Source organism: Aegilops tauschii, chromosome 4, assembly GCF_002575655.3.
Source record: "Aegilops tauschii subsp. strangulata cultivar AL8/78 chromosome 4, Aet v6.0, whole genome shotgun sequence".
Classification (NCBI taxonomy): Eukaryota; Viridiplantae; Streptophyta; class Magnoliopsida; order Poales; family Poaceae; genus Aegilops; species Aegilops tauschii.
Genome location: NC_053038.3, coordinates 325,361,603 through 325,387,006, shown reverse-complemented (window position 1 = coordinate 325,387,006; position 25,404 = coordinate 325,361,603). Strand labels below are relative to the sequence as shown.

The 25,404-nt window shown below is 49.2% G+C and overlaps 1 protein-coding gene across 1 annotated transcript; it reads left to right on the top strand.

The window, feature by feature from the left end:
- Positions 1-5,385: 5,385 nt before the first annotated feature.
- Positions 5,386-6,675, top strand: LOC109771688 (uncharacterized). Its single transcript, XM_073497697.1, has 2 exons — positions 5,386-6,010; positions 6,125-6,675. The coding sequence occupies exons 1-2, from the start codon at positions 5,386-5,388 to the stop codon at positions 6,673-6,675; spliced, it is 1,176 nt and encodes a 391-aa protein (XP_073353798.1).
- Positions 6,676-25,404: the final 18,729 nt, after the last annotated feature.

The window sequence follows — 25,404 nt, the reverse complement described above, 5'->3', positions numbered from 1 at the left end:
TGTATCACCCGCACGCACCAACCTCCCCAGTAGTTCGCCGCACCCCGACGGCCACTCTTGTTGGCATTGGTGTACTGTTTTCGCTGCCGTAGTAGCAACCCCACGACCACGCCACCTCTACCGCCGCCAACAACGCTCCAAGCTCGATGCCCCACTCGCCGGTCGCCTGGGCACCAAGAAGTTTGGTATCCTGCTGGAACTTTGAGCACCAAGTAGTTATGGGAGGCCAACTCAAAAAAAGTTATGGGAGGTGAGGAGTGCTTGTGTGATCATGCACAACATGATTGTAAAGGATGAGCGTTAGGATGAAATCTTCAATCAGGAGTTTCAATTTCAGGGGGGACATTGTGCGTGTGCATGGAGGAGCGGCAACGTTTGCACAGTTCACAAAATTTCATCACCAAATGCGTGATTGGTAAACTCACATTCAACTACAAGGTGATTTGGTTGAGCATATTTGAGCCCACCTTGGCAACCAATAGATGTATGGGCTATTTTTTCTTTCAAATGTATTTGTGACAATTTAAATTTTATTTGGTTTGTAAACTATGAGATTTCATTTGGTTTATGGAACTATGATATATGTATTTGGTTGAATTGTGTGATCTTTGGGCAATGTTTTTTATATGTACACAAAAAGAGTAAAAAAATTGTCGCATGGACAAAAATGCGTCGAAGTGTTGGACACACTGTCATCCCAAACGCGGACGGGGCAGACAAACACCAAAACGCCGACCCAAACGGACAAAAAAGGGACAAATCCGTGCCAGTTTGCGTTGTAGTTTCCCTAAGAGCAACTGCAACGCGCCGATCCAAATTGTCTGTGTGTCTTCGTTTAGGTCGAAACGGACACAAAAGTCGGCCCAACGCGGCGACCCAAACGGACGAGCGCCCATTTTTGTTCGCGTGTGACCCATTTGGGGCCCAAATTTGGGTCTCGTTTGCGTTGGCACGGATACGAAATGGACGCACCCGACGCCCGCCCTTGTCCTCCCCCTAGTTCGCCAGTCGGTGGCACTTGGCCATTCCATCTTCCTCGCATCGACAGCCAACACACATGGGCGCCCCACCCATGGTCGACGCCACCCAGTTCCGGTGCCCAGGCCAGTCGTCCGCACCCACATACCTCCCCCCACAGCATGCCACCTCCCAACAACGCCGCAGCATCCCGACGTCGCCGCCACCCCCCTCACCCCACCCCCTGCTTGCAGCACCCAAGCACGTCGGCCTCGCTCGCCGGACGCCGACAGGCCTGCTACCTGTTCTAGGGGAGGCGTGGGGCTTTTCACCGGCCAGCTTCTTCCACGACGCCCGCAAGTTGTTCATCGGTTTGCCTGCAAGGTAAAGATGGACTCTGGCGATGAGTTCTTTTTCCACAATTTAATTTCTGACTTAGATGATTCTTCATACAATGATGAGGAGCTTGTGGCTGCTGTGTTGGTCGTCCATGGCCACCTTAGTAGGCAACTGCCGATGTTCCGGGGCTCGATCCGGGGCACACTCCGGCGTTGAATTGCAACCGAGAGAGCGGTCATTGCCTACTATGGCAGGACTACTTCGAGCCCCCAACCCACTCTTCAAACACCACCTATTCCGGCGCCATTTCCATATGGCTAGACATCTGTTCAACCGTATCTGGGAGGGGGTGGTATCGTACGATAAGTATTTCGAGTGCAAGGAGGATGCCATGGGAAAGATTGGCTTCTCCTCTTATCAGAAATGCATTACAGCTATTAAGATGCTTCCATACGAAGTTCCAAGTGATCTCATTGATGAGTATGTCCGAATGAGCGAGTCCACGTGCCTAGACTCCATGTATAGGTTCTGTAAGGCTGTGATAGCAGAGTTTGGCCCGAAGTACCGAAGAGAGCCAAATGATGCAGATACAGTCTTGTTGTAGGCGATCAATTCCAGCAGGGGCTTTCCAGGGATACTTGGTAGTATAGATTGTATGCACTAGGAGTGGAAGAACTGCCCTTCTGCTTGGCAGAAGTAGTATAGGGGCCATGTCAAAGCTTGCACTGTCATACTCAAGGCTGTGGCTTCACAAGATCTCTGGATTTAGCACCCTTTCTTCGTCATGGCCAGATCTCACAACTATATCAACATGCTTCAATGCTCTTTGGTGTTTGCAAGGCTCGCAGAAGGCAACTGCCCGGAGGTCAATGTTGAGATCAATGGCCACCACTTCAACAAAGGATACTACCTAGAAAATGGTATCTATCCACAATGGACTACTCTTGTGAAGACAATCCCCAACCCTGTAGGAGAGAAGAAGAAGAAGAGATTTGTTCAAGAGCAAGAAAGTGCTACGAAGGATGTAGAGTGTGCCTTTGGTGTTCTTTAATCTCGATGGGGCATCGTTCGGTATCTTACTAGAACTTGTAACACCAAAGAGTTGTGGGAGGTGATGACTACTTTCATGATCATGCACAATATGATCGTAGAGGATGAGTGCCCGGAACATATCTATGATCAAGGGTTTCACTTTCAGGGTGAAAATGTTGTGCCTAAGCATGGAGGAGCGGCAATATTTGCACAGTTCACTGAATTTCAACATCAAATGTGTGATTGGGAGACTCACATTCAACTGCAAGATGATTTGGTTGAGCATATGTGGGCTCACGTTGGCAACCAATAGATGTATCCGCTATCATTTTTAAAAATGTATTTGCGGAAATTTAATTTTTATTTGCCTTGTAAACTATGAGATATTTATTTGGTTGTGAAACTATGAGATATTTGTATTTTGTTTGAATTATGTGAACTAGGGTTAATTTTTTCATATGTTTGAAAAAAGAGCTAAAAAATGGATGCCATCCACGAGGACGAAAATGCATCCGCGCGTTGGGTACACGACCAACATAAACACAGCAGGGGGCGAACGAGCCGATCCAAATGAACAAAATGCGAGTTCGTTTGGGTCGGCGCGTTGGAGTTTCTCTAAAGATCGATCATCAGTGCGAGTGCAAGTGCCACTACTACATAATCGCACCGGACGGCCAAGCGAGTAGATTAGAGCAACTCCAATGGGGCGACCCAAACGGACGCGCGGTTTTTCCGCTTTTCGTCCGTTTGGGTCGGCCAGACGGACGTGTGGTCTGCATTTTCATATGGGTCGGCTTGACCGGCCAACAGGAGGCGAACCCAAATCTGCCGACTTAGGAAAAAACAAAGGTCGCACAAATAAACATAATTAAACATTAAAGTGGCTGGTCAACCGCCGGCCAAAGTCCACTTAAACCTAATTAAACATTAATTAAAAAATAAAAAAGTATGCGCCCGCATGCTGCCCTAGACGTCCTCCGCCTTGTCCTTGCCCTTGCCCTTGACGTCGCCATCACCATCGCCGCCGGTGAGGTTGATGAAGACGGGAGCAGGGCCAGCCCACCCGAACGCCGCTTGGTACGCTGCCGCCTGCCAGGGCAGCCTCCTCCAACGTCTGCTGGGGCGGCGGCATTGCGGCTCGCCGGGTGCGCTCCCCCTCCTCTCCTCAAGTCGCGGTGCCTCCGCGTCGCGTTGCAGCAGCTGCTCCCAACGCATCTGCCGCTCGCGTCAGCCTCCTCCTGGGCGAGCTAGTGCGCCTTCCAGCGCTCAAGGTGGGTCGCCTCCTCCTCCGGCGTCGTGGCGTAGCGGAGGTGTGCTCACCCACTCCCGGTACTCGCCGGTCCACGTGTAGGCCTCCTTCGGCCAAGTGGGTGGAGGCGGCGAGCATTTCCGCGTCGGCTCCGGATCCGGCTTGGGCTCGACGATGGGCAGCGGCGGCGGTGGCACAGGCAGGTCGAAGAGTGGGGCGTGGACGGATTCCCCTGCCGCCGACAAGGCAAGGGCGCGCTCCAATCCATCCCAATGTGCGTCCTCCTCGAGTTGGCTAGCCTCCAGTGCATGATGCAGGGCCTCCTCGAGGGCCGCTTGGTACTTCGCCTCCGCCTCCATTTCCTCTGGCTCTACCCGCGGGGGCGGCGGCGGAAACGACGGGTTGGCGTCGACGCCTAGCCGCCGTTGCTCCTCGTGTTCAAGGGCAAACCAAGCCTCCCAGTTGGGAGAGCCGGCGACGTACTCGGGCAGCCGCCACTACGCCGGCGTGACCTGCGCCCGGCGCCTGCGCACCTCCTCGTCGTGCGCCCGCTATGTCCGCGGAACCGCCGGCACCGGGATCCGATGCGGATCGAGGTGCCAGTGGTGCGGCGGCGTCATGTCGGGGTAGGGCAGCAGCTGCCTGTACTCCCAGTGCCACGTTGCTTGGTGCACTGGGATGTGCAGACGCCGCTGACCTGAGTGGGCATGCACCGGCGGCGGCGGCGGAGGAGCACGGGAGGAGGAGGCGCTAGGGGTGCTCTTGCCCTTGCCGCTGCCGGAGCTGCTGCCCAAGAGGCCCATTTCTAGGGTTTAGCGTGTCGTCGACGAGGAAGCACGAAGGATGGTGGGGGGCCAGATGTGGACGGAAGTGGATGAGGCCAGCCCCCGCCGCACGCGTGGGTTAAAAAAGGACGCTTCCACTAGTTGACTAGTAGGCTCGCTGTCGGTGGTCGTCATAAATTAGACGACGGACGGTAGTTGGGTGGCCACCAAGTGGGACCGCGTCGAACACTGAGGAGACGCGCAGGGCGTCCGCTGCGCTTCCGCGCCGACGCATTTCAGCCGTAATTTTGGGCCGGAAATGGATCGGTGCGGACGCGAAGCAGACGGCTTTTGGGAATGGGTCGGCACGCTGGGCCGGCGTTTTTGTCTGCGCCGATCCAAACGAACATGGGCGGACGAAATGGATCGCCCCGTTGGAGTTGCTCTTAAGCTTTAAGGCCAACTCCACTGCGCGACCCTATCTTGTCCGGGTGCGTCCGTTTGGGGTAAAACGGACGAATAGCGCGGCCCAACGCGCGGCCTCAAACGGACAAATGTCCGGATTGTCGTCCGTTTTTGACCCATCCCCGGCCCAAACTTGCGCTCGGTTTGGGGTGAAACGGACGCGAGCGGACGGCCTCGACGCACGCCCTTGTCCCCCCTTCCCGTGGCCCGCCTGTCGGGGACACTAGCAGTCGCTCCGCTTCCACCCTCTCTCCCCGCCGCCGCTATTCTCCGGCCGCCTCCTCATCGCGTAGCCCCGGCCGTCCATACCAAATCACGTCTCGACATGGCCGCCACCACGCCCGCGCTTTCGCCGTAGTCTTGGCCGTCGATCGGAGGAGGTTTGGCCGTCGCCGTCTTTGCCGGTGGCAGAGGGGACACGACCGCCAGCGACGTACCACGGCGGCCGTGGCAGCTTCCGACGAGAGCTCCAGAGCGGCCAGTAGCCGGCCGGCAACCACCCCTGCTGCGTCGAGGTGATCATCGCGGCCTCTTCGCCACCACGACCGCAAGGTGTTTGACATTTTGCCCACAAAAGGTATGGACAGTGGAGACGAGTTTTTCTTCCATCACTTCCTTTGTTCATCGGACAATTCGTCGTCGGATGATGAAGATCTTGTGGTGGCTGCACTGGTCGTTCACGACCACATTCGACGGCAGCTTCCTCGGTACAGGGGGTCAGTCCCTGGCCGTGCTCCCAACCTGAACCGCAACAGGGAGAGAGGCCACGCCCTGCTCTATGTCGATTACTTTGCGAACACCCCTCTTTTCAAGCTGGATAAATTTCGTCGCCGTTTTCGTATGACAAGGCATGTGTTCAATCGTATCCGAGAGGGAGTGGTTGCTCATGACCCATACTTCGAGTGCAAGACGGATGCCCTTGGCAAGCTTGGATTCTCCTCTTACCAGAAATGCACCGCGGCCATCCGCATGCTTGCATATGGAATTCCAGGCGATCTGGTGGATGAGTATGTGCGTATGAGTGAGACAACATGTCTGATGTCAATGTACAAGTTTTGCCAGGCTGTGATCGAGGTGTTTGGCCCAGAGTACTTGAGGCAGTCAACTGTCGCTGATACAGAGAGATTGTTGGCGACCAACGCAGCTAGAGGCTTTACAGGCATGCTTGGCAGCATAGATTGTATGCACTGGGAGTGGAAGAACTGTACATTTGCTTGGCGGGGCTAGTACAAGGGGCATGTCAACGCGTGCACTGTCATATTAGAAGCGGTGGCTTCGCAGGATCTTTGGATATGGCATTCTTTCTTCGGCATGGCAGGTTCTCACAATGATATCAACGTGCTGCAGCGTTCTCCAGTCTTCGCAAGGCTTGCAGAAGGCCACTCCCCACCTGTCAACTTTGAGATCAACGGCCACCAGTACAACAAGGGATACTATCTAGTTGATGGTATATATTCTCACTGGTCAACTTTTGTGAAGACAATCTCAAAACCCCAAGGTGAGAAGAGAAAGAGATTTGCCCAAACGCAAGAGAGTGCTAGAAAGGATGTGGAACGTGCTTTTGGTGTGCTTCAATCCTGGTGGGGTATCGTTCGAAACCCTGCACTGGCATGGGGTGAAAGAAAGCTTCGGAAGGTGATGACTGCTTGTGTGATCATTCACAACATGATCGTCGAGGACGAGCGTGATGAGAGTATCTTCGACCAAGGATTTGATTATCAAAGTGAAAATATTAAGCCCCTGCACCAAGACCCGGCCACATTTGAACAGTTTGTCCAATTCCACCGTGAGATGCGTGATTGGCACACTCATTTGAATCTTCAAAATGACTTGGTTGAGCACGTGTGGGATCACATTGGCAATCAATAAATGTATTGGTTCATTTTATGTTCAGTCAAGACAATTTCGATTTGGTTGTAAAACTATTTTATTAAGGACAATTTCAATTGGGTTGTAAAACTATTTTAATTTCAGACAAATATTTGGAACTAATTTTGATGAATATATAGGCATTTTTGACCCTGACGGATAGGATGGGGCAAACGGATGCGGCCGCGCATTGGGCGCACGGCCACCGCATCCCAGGACATGCCCAGACACGACCCCGTTGCCCGACCCAAATGGACAGAATCCGGACAAAACGGACGTCCGTTTGGGGTCGCATGGTGGAGTTGGCCTAAGCTGCGAAGCGGTTAACATGGGCTGTCCGCCCGCTGCGGACGCCGTGCCTCGCGCGCGCGCCCGCCCCGCACCTCCCGGCAGCGCGTGCTGCGCTGGGCAGCTCGGCGCGCCTTTTCCCACGCGCGCGCGGGATTCACCGCGCCTGCCCCTGCTGCCCCTCCCCGGGGGACACCTGCCTTTTCCCGCGGACGCGACACCCACACTGACTCACCGTCTCTCTCGGCACCGGCGGCATCGGCGCGCGCGCTAGCTAAGCTTCGGCCGCGCCCAGAACGCTCGTTTTGTCCACTGTTCCGGTGCCCGGCTCATCTTCCTTCAAACCAGCCGCTAGTTTGTCCTGGCTTTTGCATGCCCACGTGGATCGCGATGGTGCTTGACCCCGAGTCCTTGGCGGACCTCCATGGACTGTTGCCTAGGCATGGTTTACTACTCGCCTGCCAGTGCCATATATGGATTGGTCGCGTACGCGCGTCCCAGGGGGGCGGGGAAGGCATTAATAAACGTCAGCGTGGTAAAAACTGAACTAAACTGGTGCAGCAGAGCCATGCATGTGTGCATGTCGATCCTCTTTTGTTTTTCTTTTTTAACATGCATTCATACGGCAGGGACAGGAAAACTACTTTCGCCAGTTGCACAGGATAGCATATGCACGATTCTGTACTTGGGTTTTACTATGAGGTAGACCATGCTGCCACTGCCCCTGTAGGTTATGTACCCACCCTGCGCTGCGCTGCGCGTGTTGATGGAAAACCAGGGTGGAGATGACAAGGGTTCAGTGGTCTACCGCTTCACTAGTCGTGTCGTGCTTCCTGTACTGCTCGATCACTAGCTACCATTCCAAAGTGCCAACCATCAGGAGGTACGTGCGACGGCTGGCGACGTTACATGTACTAGTGCATCATAGCACTACAATGATTTGAGGCTTTACACATAAGTACACACCACACGAGTACGTGACAACTTGTCACCTTGAGCAACCATTCGCCCATACAAGCTAGCCAGCCAGCCAGCCAGCCAGATTTACCAGTGGGGTGTACCAGGCAGAGGCAGGTTATCCTGTGGCTGGCTGGGGGCGTCCGGCCTGGATTGACTCCAAACTGTGGGACAGGCCAGCTTTATTAGTTTAGCACAGCGGTCACGGGCCACATGCGTGCATGTGCGACGCTCGTTGGATGGGATCCATGGATGATCGCTCACGTACCGACGCAGTACGTTCCTCCGTCCTCGACCGCCAGCCTCGCATCACATGATCCCATTACGACGCAGACGCAGACGCTGATGAGCAGCTCCACCTCCCCGCTTAAATGTCCGTACGTACATGTAGATGCATCGCTTCCCGCCCCGCGGGAATGGATGCACGAGTTGGGTCACTTTATCTCTGTCAATCACATTGGCAAGCATCTGAAACAGAACTGCTCTCTCTCTCTCTCTCTCTCTCTCTCTCTGTCTCTGTCTCTGAACGAAACTGCGTGCTTGGGAGGGGGGCAAACACCAACAGAGCACAGTGGCGTTGTGGGAGCCACGTGTGGTGCTGTGCGTGCCTCGCCTTTACTTGATGTTGTTTTCTGCATGCTGCATGCAATGCAACGGCCACGGACGGACGATGAATAATGAAGCTCACTGCGTCAGCGTTATCATGGCGAGCGAGCGATCGATCGATGCCGATGTGGAGGGCCTCCACTCCGTCCGGCCATCTCCGCTGCGCTCTGATCCAAATAATCAAGTGCCCTGTCGACCGGAAATCTTACCTCTTACTAGCTTGGCTTGCTCACTCTTTCCTTGGCTTGCACATGCAATGTACGTTCGCGCGGCGCGGGCGACGCAAGCATGCGAGCGTGCATGCATGCCGGCTGTCCGTCCACCTGCCGGTGCTGCATGCGTCATCCGTGCTCACTTACCTTACCTACTGTGTTTTCTTGGCGCTAAGCAGCAGAGTAGCAGCAGGAGGACGCGCGTGAATCCGCTGCAGTCAACCACTGCATCCATGCAGACTATGCAGGCAACCGGTAAATGATCATCTCATGGGGAAAATGGAAATACGTACTCCTACTACAAACTCAGCACTGCATGGTACCTTCCGTCCCAAAATTCTTATCTTAAATTTGTTTATATACGGATGTATCTAATACTGAAATGTGACACTTGATACATCCGTACTTAAACAAATTTAAGACAAGAATTTTGAGACGAAGGGAGTAGTATTAGTGCTTTCTCGTATACTTACCTCTCAGCTGCACATTGATGGCTTGAGTTTGATCTGGACCGTGGATTGCACGATCAGATGACCACGCGTACACCTCCACCACACATCAGTCGACTGTCGACACATATTTAATCATGTCTCGGTCAAGTGATAAAAAAATATATATATATATAAAGAATAAATTCAAAACAAATATTGCACCGATCTTCATATAAAATCTCACAAATATAGCATCGGCTGAGACTTTGTTATGCCTTGTTCAACTGAGATTTAACAATCCTAATAATAAAAGGATATGGCTAGATCCCAATTGACTGAGATTTAACTATGTCTCGGTGAAGATATAAGATACAAAAGTGAAAAAAAAACTGAAAAGAAAGTTTTGCATGAATCTCAATGTAAAGTCGTACAAATATATCGACTGAGACTTAGAGCATGGTTGATAGTATAACCAGCTGCTGGCTATATGACCATGTCATGTCATCAAAAGTTAGCATTATTAATTACACGTACAATAGTGCTGACTATAAGGTTGATATAAGTTGCTATACTTTTTCTTACTTCTCTCTATCTCTCTCTTCTTATCAAATGTTTTTACTTAGGTTGTTACCAATGCATCGGTGCTTAGATGAGGTGCTAAGCACATTAAATAGCTTAGCAACTATACTCCCCAATGTATAGGTGTTTAGCTTCTTGTAGCTAGGCTTTCTTTCTTTAATGATTTAGCAACTAAAGTTCTTCATGCATTGGTGGACTTCTTTGATTTAAATGTTTTGCCTATGTTCACGCGCTTGACATTGTTTCTTTCTGGGGTCACCATACTCATCTCTCTACTCTTAGTTAACTTGTCACATCAGATTTTTTTGCTTACATGGCAAGCTTAGCACTTGTACAAGGTGGCCTTAGAAACACGTGTGGAGACGGGCTCTTGCACAGAGCCAACTCCTTCACTTTTCACATGTCTTTTTCACATAGGCAAAAATGCCATTATACTTGGTCTCGACATGCCAACGCTGCAAAATGAAGGACTGGACAATCCTTTCTCTGCACAAGAGGTTTGGGCTGCAATTCAGGCCTCCCCAGCAGAAAAAGCGCCAGGCCCCGATGGATTTTCAGGCACTTTTTACCGATCATGCTGGGCCACGATCAAAGACAATATCATGGCAGTCTTTGACAGTTTCTATAGGCTGGCTGATGGAAACTTTGCTGAGCTCAACACGACCATGATCGCTCTTCTCCCGAAAAAAGATGGGGCAACTAGAATTACTGATTTTAGGCCCATCAGCCTCATCCATTCTGTAGCAAAGCTGATCACCAAGGTTCTATCCATGAGGCTGGCTGCTGTCATCGACCGGATCATCTCCCCTGCGCAAACTGCTTTTCAGAGGAAGAAATGTATACATGATAGCTATTTGTATGTTCAGAACACGATCTGGGCGCTGCATAGAACTAGAACACCGGCCCTCCTCCTCAAGCTTGACATCGCCAAGGCTTTCGATAGTGTATCTTGGGAGTAGTTGATAGAACTTCTTCAAAAGCTAGGTTTCTCACATCGATGGATAGACTGGGTAGCGCTCCTATTGTCAACCTCCTCCTCGGCCTGCCTGTTAAATGGCGTCCCGGGCGACTGTTTCTTGCACCTACGAGGCCTACGGCAGGGAGACCCACTCTCGCCGCTGCTCTTCATCCTCTGCATTGACTCCCTCCACCGGCTGCTAGAGGCCGCTACCAGGTTAGGCGCGCTGAGCATCATTCCAGGCGCGGCGGCGCGGATCCGCACAAGTTTGTACGCCGACGATGCCATCATTTTCATAAACCCCTCACGGGCAGAAATAGATAACCTCCTAGAACTCCTGCAACTGTTCGGCGACGCGACATGGCTGCGTGTTAATCTGTCAAAATCTTCGGCAATCCCCATTAGATGCAACGACATAGACATTCAGGATGTTCTGCAAAACTTCGATGGCGCTACGGCGGCGTTCCCGTTTAGATACCTAGGACTTCCAGTAACGATAGGGCGCATCAAGTTAGTTCACCTTCAGGCCATCCTGGATAGAATTAGAGCGAGGCTCGCGGGCAGGAAAGGCAAGCTCTTGCCGGTGGTAGGCCGCCGCGTTCTTGTACGCTGCGTGCTCTCACCCATGCCGACCTTCGCGCTCACGGCGTTGCGAATACCAAAGAAGTTCATTAAGGAGATCGACAAGTCGAGACGGCGTTTCCTCTGGGCGGGAGACGAAGAAATCACGGGCGGCAAGTGCAAGGTTGGCTGGGCGTCGGTGACCAAGCCAGAGCACCTGGGCGGGCTGGGCATTCCTGACCTCAGTCGCTTTGCCCGGGCTCTACGGCTGCGCTGGCTCTGGTTCTCCTGGAGGCAGCCAACCAGACCCTGGGTTGGTACCGGGACGTCGTGCGACGCAGCTGATCGGGCTCTGTTCGCAGCCTCCACGGCGGTGACCATTGGGAATGGGACTACTGCATCTTTCTGGTCGTACTCTTGGCTTGGAGGGCGGCAACTCTGCTTGGCATACCCCGCCTTGTTCGCCCGATCCATCCGCAAGAACAGAAGCGTAAAGGAAGCCTTGACTGCTGATCGGTGGATCCTCGACCCCCGCAACGGCGACTACAACAACATTGTACATCAAGTGGTGCAGCTGGCAAGAGAGATCAGGCAAGCTCAAATCAATCTGCAGCCGGAGGCCCCGGACGCGATCAAATGGAAGTTTTGCAGCTCGGGCAACTACTCGGCAAGCTCAGCGTAGAACGCACGGTTCGATGGCAACCAACCATGCAGTTTCAAAGCTATCATCTGGAAGATTTTGGCTCCGGGGAAAGTGAAAATGTTCCTTTGGTTGTTGCACCTAGACAGACTCTGGTGCAACGACCGTCTTCAGAGGAGAGGATGGCCAAACGGCTATTTTTGCCCCATGTGCATGCGCAACCTGGAGACCTTGCTGCATTTGATTTGGGAATGCCTAGTGGCGATGCAGGCATGGAACACCGCGGCCTCTTGGACGGGGTGCATCTCATTGAACCAGCAGGTGTGGAGCAGAGCTACAACGACGACGGACAAAGTTCAGAAAATAGTGGCTGCCGCTGTTGGAAATATGCCCTAGAGGCAATAATAAATAGGTTATTATTATATTTCCTTGTTCATGATAATCGTTTATTATCCATGCTAAAATTGTATTGATAGGAAACTCAGATGCATGTGTGGATACATAGACAACACCATGTCCCTAGTAAGCCTCTAGTTGACTAGCTCGTTGATCAATAGATGGTTACGGTTTCCTGACCATGGACATTGGATGTCGTTGATAACGGGATCACATCATTAGGAGAATGATGTGATGGACAAGACCCAATCCTAAGCCTAGCACAAGATCGTGTAGTTCGTTTGCTCAGAGCTTTTCTAATGTCAAGTATCATTTCCTTAGACCATGAGATTGTGCAACTCCCGGATACCGTAGGAATGCTTTGGGTGTGCCAAACGTCACAACGTAACTGGGTGGCTATAAAGGTGCACTACAGGTATCTCCGAAAGTGTCTGTTGGGTTGGCACGAATCGAGACTGGGATTTGTCACTCCGTATAAACGGAGAGGTATCTCTGGGCCCACTCGGTAGGACATCATCATAATGTGCACAGTGTGACCAAGGAGTTGATCACGGGATGATGTGAGTTACGGAACGAGTAAAGAGACTTGCCGGTAACGAGATTGAACAAGGTATAGGGATACCGACGATCGAATCTCGGGCAAGTAACATACCATTAGACAAAGGGAATTGCATACGGGATTGATTGAATCCCCGACATCGTGGTTCATCCGATGAGATCATCGTGGAACATGTGGGAGCCAACATGGGTATCCAGATCCCGCTGTTGGTTATTGACCGGAGAACGTCTCGGTCATGTCTGCATGGTTCCCGAACCCGTAGGGTCTACACGCTTAAGGTTCGATGACGCTAGGGTTATAGGGAAAGCATGTACGTGGTTACCGAATGTTGTTCGGAGTCTCGGATGAGATCCCGGATGTCACGAGGAGTTCCGGAATGGTCCGGAGGTAAAGATTTATATATGGAAAGTTGTTGTTCGGGTTCCGGGAAAAGTTCGGGTTTTTCGGTATTGTACCGGGAAGCTTCCAGAAGGTTCCGGAGGGGTCCGGAGGTCCGGAAAATGTTCCACCACGTCCAATACAGCAGCATGGGCTGTAAGGGGGCGCCCTAGCCTTAATGGGCCAGGGGCACCAGCCCCCCCAAGGCCCATGCGCATGGGAGAGGGGAAACCCTAAGGGGGAGGGCCTCCACTTGACTTGGGAGGCACTCCTCCCCCCTTTGGCCGCCGCCCCAACCCTAGATGAGATCTAAGGGGGCGGCCCCCCTCTCCCCCCACCTATAAATAGTGGAGGGGTGGGAGGGCAGCGACCACCCAAGTTCTGGCGCAGCCCTTCCCCTCTCCCAAGTCCTCCTCCTCTCCCGCAGTGCTTGGCGAAGCCCTGCGGGATTGCCACGCTCCTCCATCACCACCACGCCGTCGTGCTGCTGCTGGATGGAGTCTTCCCCAACCTCTCCCTCTCTCCTTGCTGGATCAAGGCATGGGAGACGTCACCGGGCTGCACGTGTGTTGAACGCGGAGGCACCGTTCTTCGGTGCTTAGATCGGAATCAACCGCGATCTGAATCGCTACGAGTACGACTCCCTCATCCGCGTTCTTGCAACGCTTCCGCATCGCGATCTACAATGGTATGTAGATGCACTCCCCTTCCCCTCGTTGCTAGATTACTCCATAGATTGATCTTGGTGATGCGTAGAAAATTTTGAATTTCTGCTACGTTCCCCAACAGTGGCATCATGAGCTAGGTCTATGCGTAGTTTCTATGCACGAGTAGAACACAAAGAAGTTGTGGGCGTAGATGTTGCCAATTCTTCTTGTCGCTACTAGTCTTATCTTGTTTCGGCGGCATTGTGGGATGAAGCGGCCCGGACCGACCTTACACGTACGCTTACGTGAGACAGGTTCCACCGACTGACATGCACTAGATGCATAAGGTGGCTAGCGGGTGTCTGTCTCTCCCACTTTAGTCGGAACGGATTCGATGAAAAGGGTCCTTATGAAGGGTAAATAGAAATTGGCATATCACGTTGTGGTCTTACGTAGGTAAGAAACGTTCTTGCTAGAAACCTATACAAGCCACGTAAAAACTTGCAACAACAATTAGAGGACGTCTAACTTGTTTTTGCAGCATGTGCCATGTGACGTGATATGGCCAGAAGATGTGATGAATGATATATGTGATGTATGAGATTGATCATATTCTTGTAATAGGAATCACGACTTGCATGTCGATGAGTATGACAACCGGCAGGAGCCATAGGAGTTGTCTTTATTTTTTGTATGACCTGCGTGTCATTGAATAACGCCATGTAAATTACTTTACTTTTTGCTAAGCGCGTTAGCCATGGAAGTAGAAGTAATCGTTGGCGTGACAACTTCATAAAGACACAATGATGGAGATCATGATGATGGAGATCATGGTGTCATGCCGGTGACGAAGATGATCATGGTGCCCCGAAGATGGAGATCAAAGGAGCAAAATGATATTGGCCATATCATGTCACTATTTGATTGCATGTGATGTTTATCATGTTATGCATCTTATTTGCTTAGAACGACGGTAGCTTAAATAAGATGATCCCTCACTAAAATTTCAAGAGACGTGTTCCCCCTAACTGTGCACCGTTGCGAAGGTTCGTTGTTTCGAAGCACCACGTGATGATCGGGTGTGATAGATCCTAACGTTCGAATACAACGGGTGTTGACGAGCCTAGCATGTACAGACATGGCCTCGGAACACATGCGAAACACTTAGGTTGACTTGACGAGCCTAGCATGTACAGACATGGCCTCGGAACACAAGAGACCGAAAGGTCGAGCATGAGTCGTATAGAAGATACGATCAACATGGAGATGTTCACCGATGATGACTAGTCCGTCTCACGTGATGATCGGACACGGCCTAGTTTGACTCGGGTCATGTATCACTTAGATGACTAGAGGGATGTCTATCTGAGTGGGAGTTCAATAATCAGATGAACTTCATTATCATGAACATAGTCAAAAGGTCTTTGCAAATTATGTCATACGCTTTAGTTCTACTGTTTAAGATATGTTCCTAGAGAAAAATTTAGTTGAAAGTTGATAGTAGCAATTATGCGGACTGGGTCAGTAAACTGAGGATTGTCCTCATTGCTGCACAGAAGGCTTATGTCCTTAATGCACCGCTCGGTGTGCTGAACCTCAGCGTCGTCTGTAGATGTTGCGAAACATCTGACATACACGTTTTGATGACTACGTGATAGTTCAGTGAGTAATGCTAACGGTTTAGAATTGTGGCACAAGAGACGTTTTTGAAACGTCGCAGAACATATGAGATGTTCCGAAAACTGAAATTGGGATTTCAGACTAGTGCCCACGTCAAGAGGTATGAGACCTCTGACAAGTTTCTTAAGCCTGCAAACTAAGGGAGAAAAGCTCAACCGTTGAGCATGTGCTCAGATTGTCTGAGTACCACAATCGCTTGAATCGAGTGGGAGTTAATCTCCCAGATGAGATAGTGATAGTTCTCCATAGTCACTGCCACCAAGCTAGTAGAGCTTCGTGATGAACTATAACATATCAGGGATAGTTATGATGATCCTTGAGCTATTCGCGATGTTTGACACCGCGAGAGTAGAAATTAAGAAGGAGCATCAATTGTTGATGGTTAGTAAAACCACTAGTTTAAGAAGGGCAAGGGCAAAAGGGATACTTCATGAAACAGCAAGTCGTTTGCTGCTCTAGTGAAGAATCCCAAGGTTGTACCCAAACCCGAGACTAAGTGCTTCTGTAATGAGGGGAACGGTCACTGAAGCAGTACTACCCTAGATACTTGGTAGATAAGAAGGCAGGCAAGGTCGACAGAAGTATATTGGATATACATTATATGAATGTGTACTTTACTAGTACTCCTAGCAGCACCAGGGTATTAGATACCGGTTCGGTTGCTAAGTGTTAGTAACTCGAAATAAAAGCCGCGGAATAAATGGAGACTAGCTAAAGGTGAGATGACGATATGTGTTGGAAGTGTTTCCAAGGTTGATGTGATCAAGCATCGCATGCTCCCTCTACCATCGAGATTTGGTGTTTGCGTTAAGCATGATTGGATTATATTTATCGCAATACGGTTATTCATTTAAGGAGAATAATGGTTACTCTGTTTATTTGAATAATACCTTCAATGGTCTTGCACCTAAAATGAATCTCGATCGTAGTGATACACATGTTCATGCCAAAAGATATAAGATAGTAATGATAGTACCACATACTTGTGGCACTGCCACTTTGAGTCATATTGGTATAGAAACGCATGAAGAAGCTCCATGTAGATGGATCTTTGGACTCACTCGTTTTTGAAAAGAATGAGACATGCGAACCATATCTATTGGTATATATGCATGAAGAAACTCCATGCAGATGGATCGTTTGGACTCACTTGATTTTGAATCACTTGAGACATGCAAATCATACCACATGGGCAAGATAACTGAAAGGCCTCGTTTTCAGTAAGATGGAACAAGAGAGTAACTTGTTGGATGTAATACATTTTGATGTGTGCAGTCCAATGAGTGCTGAGGCATGCAGTGGATATCGTTAAGTTATTACTTCACAGATGATTTGAGTAGATGCTGAGTGTATTTACTTGATGAAACACAAGTCTGGATTATTGAAAGGTTCAAGTAATTTCAGAGTGAAGTTGAAGATCGTCGTGACAAGAGGATAAAATGTCTGTGATATGATCATAGAGATGAGTATCTGAGTTACGAGTTTGGCACACAATTAAGACACTGTGGAAAGTGTTTCACAATTAATACCGCCTGGAACACCATAGTGTGATGGTATGTCCGAACATCATAACTGCACCCTATTGGATATGGTGCATGCCATGATGTCTCTTATCGAATTACCACTATCGTTTATGGGTTAGGCATTAGGGACAACCGCATTCACTTTAAATAGGGCACCACGCAATTCCGTTGAGACGACACCGTTTAGAGAAACCTAAGTTGTCGTTTCTTAAAAGTTTGGGGCTGCGATGCTTATGTGAAAAAGTTTTAGGCTGATAAGCTCGAACCCAAAGCGGATAAATGCATCTTCATAGAATACCCAAAAACAGTTGGGTATATCTCCTATTTCAGATCTGGAAGCAAATTGTTTCTAGAAAAGAGTCCTTTCTCGAGGAAAAGTTTCTCTCGAAAGAATTGAGTGGGAGGATGGTGGAGACTTGATAAGGTTATTGAACCGTCACTTCAACTAGTGTGTAGCAGGGCACAGGAAGTTGTTCCTGTGGCACCTACACCAATTGAAGTAGAAGCTTATGATAGTAATCATGAAACTTCGGATCAAGTCACCAGCAAACCTCGTAGGACGACGAGGATGCGTGCTACTTCAGAGTGGTACGTGATCCTGTCTGAGATATCATGTTGTTGGACAATACTGAACCTACGAGCTATGGAGAAGCGATGGTGGGCCCATATTCTGACAAATGGTTAGAAGCCATGAAATCCGAGATAAATGGATCTTTAAGAAGAAGACGGACGTGGACGGTAATGTTACCGTCTATGAAGCTCGACTTGTGGCAAAGAGTATTTCCACAAGTTCAAGGAGTTGACTACGATGAGATTTTCTCATCCGTAGCGATGCTTAAGTCCGTCGGAATCATGTTAGCATTAGCTGCATTTATGAAATCTGGCAGATGGATGTCAAAACAAGTTTCCTTACCAGTTTTCGTAAGGAAAGGTTGTATGTGATACAATCAGAAAGGTTTTGTCGATCCTAAGGATGCTAAAAGGTATGCTAGCTCCAGCGATCCTTCCATGGACTAGAGCAAGCATCTCGGAGTCAGAATATACGCTTTGATGGAGTGATCAAAGTTTTTGGGTTTATACAAAGTTTGTTAGAAACTTGTATTTACAATAAAGTGAGTGGGAGCGCTACAACATTTCTGATAACTATATGTGAATGACATATTGTTGATCCGAAATGATGTAAAATTTCTGGAAAGCATAAAGGGTTGTTTGAAAGGAGTTTTTCAAAGGAAGACCTGGATAAAAGCTACTTACATATTGGGCATCAAGATCTATAGAGATAGATCAAGACGCCCGATGATACTTTCAAAGAACGCACACCTTGACATGATTTTGAAAGAGTTCAAAATAGATCAGCAAAGAAGGAGTTCTTGGCTGTGTTACAAGGTGTGAGTATTGAGTAAGACTCAAAACCTGACCACAGCAGAAGAGAGAGAAAGGACGAAGGTCGTCCCCTATGCTTTAGACGTAGGCTCTACAGTATGCTATGTTGTGTACCGCACATGAAGTGTGCCTTGCCATGAGTTGGTCAAGGGGTACAATAGTGATCCGGGAATGGATCACATGACAGCGGTCGAACTTATCCTTAGTACCTAGTGGACTAAGGAATTTTCTCGATTATGGAGGTGAAAAGGAGTTCGTCGTAAAGGGTTACGTCGATGCGAACTTTGACACTAATCCGGATGACTCTGAGTAGTAAACCGGATTCGTATAGTAGAGCAATTACTTGAAATGGCTCCAAGTAGCGCGTGGTAGCATCCACAAAGATGACATAGATATTCGTAAAGCACACACGGATCTGAAAGGTTCAGACCCGTTGACTAATAACCTCTCTCACAAGCATAACATGATCAAACCAAGAACACATTGAGTGTTAATCACATAGTGATGTGAACTAGATTGTTGACTCTAGTAAACTCTTTAGATGTTGGTCACATGGTGATGTGACCAGTGAGTGTTAATCACATGGTGATGTGAACTAGATTATTGACTCTAGTGCAAGTGGGAGACTGTTGGAAATATGCCCTAGAGGCAATAATAAATAGGTTATTATTATATTTCCTTGTTCATGATAATCGTTTATTATCCATGCTAAAATTGTATTGATAGGAAACTCAGATGCATGTGTGGATACATAGACAACACCATGTCCCTAGTAAGCCTCTAGTTGACTAGCTCGTTGATCAATAGATGGTTACGGTTTCCTGACCATGGACATTGGATGTCGTTGATAACGGGATCACATCATTAGGAGAATGATGTGATGGACAAGACCCAATACTAAGCCTAGCACAAGATCGTGTAGTTCGTTTGCTCAGAGCTTTTCTAATGTCAAGTATCATTTCCTTAGACCATGAGATTGTGCAACTCCCGGATACCGTAGGAATGCTTTGGGTGTGCCAAACGTCACAACGTAACTGGGTGGCTATAAAGGTGCACTACGGGTATCTCCGAAAGTGTCTGTTGGGTTGGCACGAATCGAGACTGGGATTTGTCACTCCGTATAAACGGAGAGGTATCTCTGGGCCCACTCGGTGGGACATCATCATAATGTGCACAGTGTGACCAAGGAGTTGATCACGGGATGATGTGAGTTACGGAACGAGTAAAGAGACTTGCCGGTAACGAGATTGAACAAGGTATAGGGATACCGACGATCGAATCTCGGGCAAGTAACATACCGTTAGACAAAGGGAATTGCATACGGGATTGATTGAATCCCCGACATCGTGGTTCATACGATGAGATCATCGTGGAACATGTGGGAGCCAACATGGGTATCCAGATCCCGCTGTTGGTTATTGACCGGAGAACGTCTCGGTCATGTCTGCATGGTTCCCGAACCCGTAGGGTCTACACGCTTAAGGTTCGATGACGCTAGGGTTATAGGGAAAGCATGTACGTGGTTACCGAATGTTGTTCGGAGTCCCGGATGAAATCCCGGACGTCACGAGGAGTTCCGGAATGGTCCGGAGGTAAAGATTTATATATGGAAAGTTGTTGTTCGGGTTCCGGGAAAAGTTCGGGTTTTTCGGTATTGTACCGGGAAGCTTCCAGAAGGTTCCGGAGGATTCCGGAGGGGTCCGGAGGTCCGGAAAATGTTCCACCACGTCCAATACAGCAGCATGGGCTGTAAAGAGGCGCCCTAGCCTTAATGGGCCAGGGGCACCAGCCCCCCCAAGGCCCATGCGCATGGGAGAGGGGAAACCCTAAGGGGGAGGGCCTCCACTTGACTTGGGAGGCACTCCTCCCCCCTTTGGCCGCCGCCCCAACCCTAGATGAGATCTAAGGGGGCCGGCCCCCCTCTCCCCCCACCTATAAATAGTGGAGGGGTGGGAGGGCAGCGACCACCCAAGTTCTGGCGCAACCCTTCCCCTCTCCCAAGTCCTCCTCCTCTCCCGCAGTGCTTGGCGAAGCCCTGCGGGATTGCCACGCTCCTCCATCACCACCACGCCGTCGTGCTGCTGCTGGATGGAGTCTTCCCCAACCTCTCCCTCTCTCCTTGCTGGATCAAGGCGTGGGAGACGTCACCGGGCTGCACGTGTGTTGAACGCGGAGGCACCGTTCTTCGGTGCTTAGATCGGAATCAACCGCGATCTGAATCGCTACGAGTACGACTCCCTCATCCGCGTTCTTGCAACGCTTCCGCATCGCGATCTACAATGGTATGTAGATGCACTCCCCTTCCCCTCGTTGCTAGATTACTCCATAGATTGATCTTGGTGATGCGTAGAAAATTTTGAATTTCTGCTACGTTCCCCAACAGCCGCAGCCCCAGAACACAGGAAGGGCACGAAGACTATGATCGCTCTCATCTCCTGGCACATCTGACTGGAAAGAAATGCTTGCGTTTTCAGAGAGAAACAGGCAGATGCTAGGCACATCATCAAAGCATGCCAGAGTGACATGGAGCAATGGCGACTCGCCGGCGCAAGATGCATCCAGCAGCCTTTTGAAGACGTGACGTGAGATATCTCCCTATGCGTTGTTAGCTTAGCTTTCCAGATGGCCGGATCTTTGGGGCCCGAAGAAAGATGTATTGTCTCTCCATTCCATGATCGCTTGATCAACTTTTTGTAACTTCTTTCCCTGCTAAATGAAATGAAAACCAGCTATGCTGGCCACTTCAAAAAAAAAAAACTGTTGACTATACGTCAACGGGTTTTGAACTTGTGGCCAGTCCAGCCCCGCGATGCATCCGGCGGAGGAGTACATAGCAGGTGGACGAGTGTATATATCCGACCTTCAAAACAAGTTCGATGGCGACGCGCAGAGCACTGTTGTAAGTTAATTCGTCAGATCTCGACGTAGACGTAGGGGTACTCCTATTTACATTGGCGTTAACGGAATTCGATGAGCGCCGTCGAGAACGTGGGATTGTGGGAGTAGTATACGAAAAGGGGAGGGAATCTTGTATGCTTCATTCATCCTTTTTGGTTCGTCGCTCTGCTTTGGAAACTGTCCCCTGTAGCTGCTGCAAGCGCACAGCGGAGTATAGAGTTTAACAGCGTGTTTCTTTTACGGGAGAGTTTAACAGCGTGCTAATGAAGCAAACAAGCAAGCATGCGGTCTAAGCAGATAGGCTTTGGGATTTTAAATACGCCCTGGCAGAACATGCAGACGGCTTTAATAAACAACAAATGAATAAAATACTGGAGCCACGACGGGTTGTAGTACGTAGACTACGTACGAGCGGCTCGCTTTCAGCTAGTTTACGCTTACCAAGGCAGCGATTTGACTTTGCGCGGCCATTAAAGGCTCCGCAGCCGCCTCGCAGAACGGGGGGGCCGGGCAGATTCATCCATTTGTTTAGTGATCGCAGACATCTTTTACACGGCCAAGCAATGCGTCTGTACGGTGGGACGCACATGATCTGATACCATCGCCCACTTTCGTGTGCCTCCGGTCCAAGAAATTAGCACAATTCGCGTGTCGAGTTGCCGACGGGATTATCAACCACGAGTAGTGCACATTATATATACACTACAAATCCAATCAGTGTTCATATAGTAGTTCATTTTGTTTTTGAAACTACTATAGTTCTTAATTAATCCATACTGAAGCAGAATCTTCATACAGTACCAGTATGTTTTAGGTATGTACTCTTCTATCCCATAATATACGAACGTTTTTGACGCTACAACAGAGGGATCCTTTTTTTTTTGAACCTTAGGGATCCATAATATTGGCTACCGAGCAAAACAAGAAAGCGGGAAGATAATCACGGGTTTGTCCTTGGAAAGAGGATGGGTGGGGTGGGAGCACCACGTCGGTCTGAGGAACAAGACACGAATGATTTAGCCCAGTTGTGAGCCGCGCGCCGGGGTTGCTTGCGGTGCGCAACGTCCGTCCTCGCCTCGTATCGCATGTGACCTTCCTGCCCGGCTCCATGTTATACTAGTGCAGTGGCCATGAGGATGAGGAGAACATGCATGGCATGCTACCGCTACTGACTAGCCAAAGCCGGCCCTGATGATGGCTACCGTAGCAAGCGCTAGCATCGGATCACTCGCCTAATTAGTATACATCGCCTACCCCCGAAATGATGCGGTGCCTAGGTTGTTCGTAGCACTGCGCCCGCGCGACCGCTGCCGCTTTACGTGGTGGATCCACATGCATGCACAGCCGCGCAAACTGCTTGCGCGGCGCATCTAGCTGTTAAATTTGCTACTCCCTCGATCGCGGTGATGCCCCGGTGGAGATGGCGCCGGAGCGAGGTTGGAGGGGCGGGCCAGATCCAATCTGGCGGCAGTCTCTCAGTGTCGATGAAGGCCGATGGAGTGGATCTGGCTTTTGCTCCGCTTGGAGGATGTGGTTGCTTCTCGACGGCGATGTTAGTGGAGGTCTCGTTCGCACTCTCTCGGCAGTGCGGGTGGTGTTGGACCACGGCTACGCGGCTTCGGCGGATTTGCTGCGGTGACGGCGGTGCGAGGCTTCAGGAACCGTGCTGCCCGGTACCTCGTCGAAGTAGAGATGCGCAACATTACGGATGAAAATCCTGTCCAGTTTTGGCCGGCCGGCGTCGATGGCACCCGCGGGTGTCGTTCCCCTCTCTGGAGGCGACGTCGAGTGTGTCGCCATCTCCCTCGTGCTTGGTGTTGGCAGTTGTCTCCGGGCGAAAGTCTTGGTCCTCTGGAGCAGCATGATGGCGGCGTCTGCGACGTCGTTTTTCTGTTGGGAGCATCGTGCGAGGAGACTAAGTTTCCTGTTGGCGCTCCTCCGGTGTTCGTCGTGGCCCTGACCGCTCACCTCCGGCGCTAGTATGGTCGTCGCGAATGAATCCAAAGGAAGCTGGAGTTGTTGTTCTTCGGAGGTGTTCGGCGTCGATCAAGACGCGGTGAGGTGTTTCGGTTTTGGGCAGGTTTTTCCGTGTTGTAGTTGTGTTGTTGTGTGTGGCTGTCCTGAGGATAGCCGGATGCGGTGTTGTGCTACGCTCGTTGTTCGCAGCGAGTGGTAGATGTCATGTACTATTTTTCTCTCCTTCTATAAAGCTATGGTACGCAATTTGCGTACTCTCGAGAAAAAAAATTGCTACTCCCTCCGATTTGTCATTTCTTCCGACGTCAAACTGGTTCTTCGGCCCTGTTTGTTAAAGCTTTTAATTGGATTCGAATCATCAGTGTATTTGCTTCACTATCAAAGCTGATTCCGCGCGCCCTGTTGTTTCAGCTTTGATTCATTCGAATCATCTATGAATTCGCTTCAGTGGGCATTGAAGTACACTTTAAGGCGCTTCATGCAATTGCACGAAAAATGATGCAAATTTAGATCTAGCTTCACTCACAAAGTTGATTCGAATTAACTGTTTATTTCAGCTTCACTCGCAACGATGAATCTCAAACAAAATAGTTGTTTGTTTTAGATTCCACATTTATTGCTCCAGTAACGAAGCTAATCAGTAAGATCAAAGCGGAGGTGTCCCTTTGGACGATGGCCGGCGCGAAGCACATGACTGTTGTAATGCCGTGAGAGTAGGCCTCTTATTGTTTTTTCTTTTAGCTGCTTTGCGGTTTTTGTCTACAACTTCCTTCTTAATCAATGAGATGGCAAATCTTCTGCCTTGTTTCAGAAAACAAAGCTAAATCTGGTTGATGTGTGTTTTGGCATCAACTTCGTATATTCTACCTCTAGGTGGGATCTACGGATTTCATACATTGATTGTTAGATCCAAAATGTCCGGCCTCAATCCAATCTTGCCCATACAAACTAGATAGCTTATATATGGTCCTCCGGCCAATGAAAACAGTGCTAGAACACCAGACACTTTCAAACCAATCTCGTTACAAAACTACCACATCAAACGCGTCGCTAAAGTTCTTGCCAAGAAACTAAAACCTCGGTTCCCCATGTTAGTTGGTGGAGATCAAACCAGTTTCCTCTACATTAGAGGCATAAACGAAAACTTCCTCTACGCGGTCGATCTACTTAATTTTGGCAACGAGCTTAAAACTCAAACCATTTTGGTTAAACTTGACTTAAAAAAAAAGTGTTCAACTCTCTTGCTTTGCCTCCTCTCCTCAACACCTTATAAATTCGAGGCTTCGCACCACATTGGATCAAATGGATCCAGGGCCCACTTCTAATCGGAAACTTTAAAATCGTAGGAATAGGGGAAAAACAAGATTTGGATGGCAAGTACCACATGATTACAAAACAAAAGGAGGAAATTTCACACAAAAAACACAATTTCTGAGGCTGAGGTAACACAAAACCATAACTCCGTGAGATTTTAACAAAATATCACAACTCTAGGACTAATTGGTAGCAAAAAACAAAACAAAATTGCTTCGATTAGTCAGTTAAGGAGAATTGTAACATGCGGGACCCATGTTAATTGCTATAGTGATTCCTTGGCTTCGGAGGTTAGCTTAAGCCGAGCCAACCTCAACCAACTTATAAAATGAAAACATAAAAAATCTCAAAACTTAAAATGGACTAATTTTTTTAGAATTTAGACAAATTTTCTATAGATGTAGCCATTAAAAAATATTCAAAAAGTTTTTAGTAATTTGAAACATCTTAAGTGATCAATTTGGAACATTTTTAGCCAACTTAGCCCAATCATTTTAAAATTTGGACAGTTTTGTAAGATTCAGCCAAATTTTGTTCCAATATTCAAAGTTATAAAAAAAATCTACTTTTCATGGTAATTCAAAACTTCTTAAATGATCAAATTGGGATTAGTTTTTTAGCCAATTTAGCCAAGCCATTTTAAATTTTGGACAAGTTTTGTAAAATAAATATGTATGCAAGGCCATTTTGAGCTGAGCTCGGCTAGGCTACTGTTTAGTCGGCTTAGCTCAATCCGAGCTCT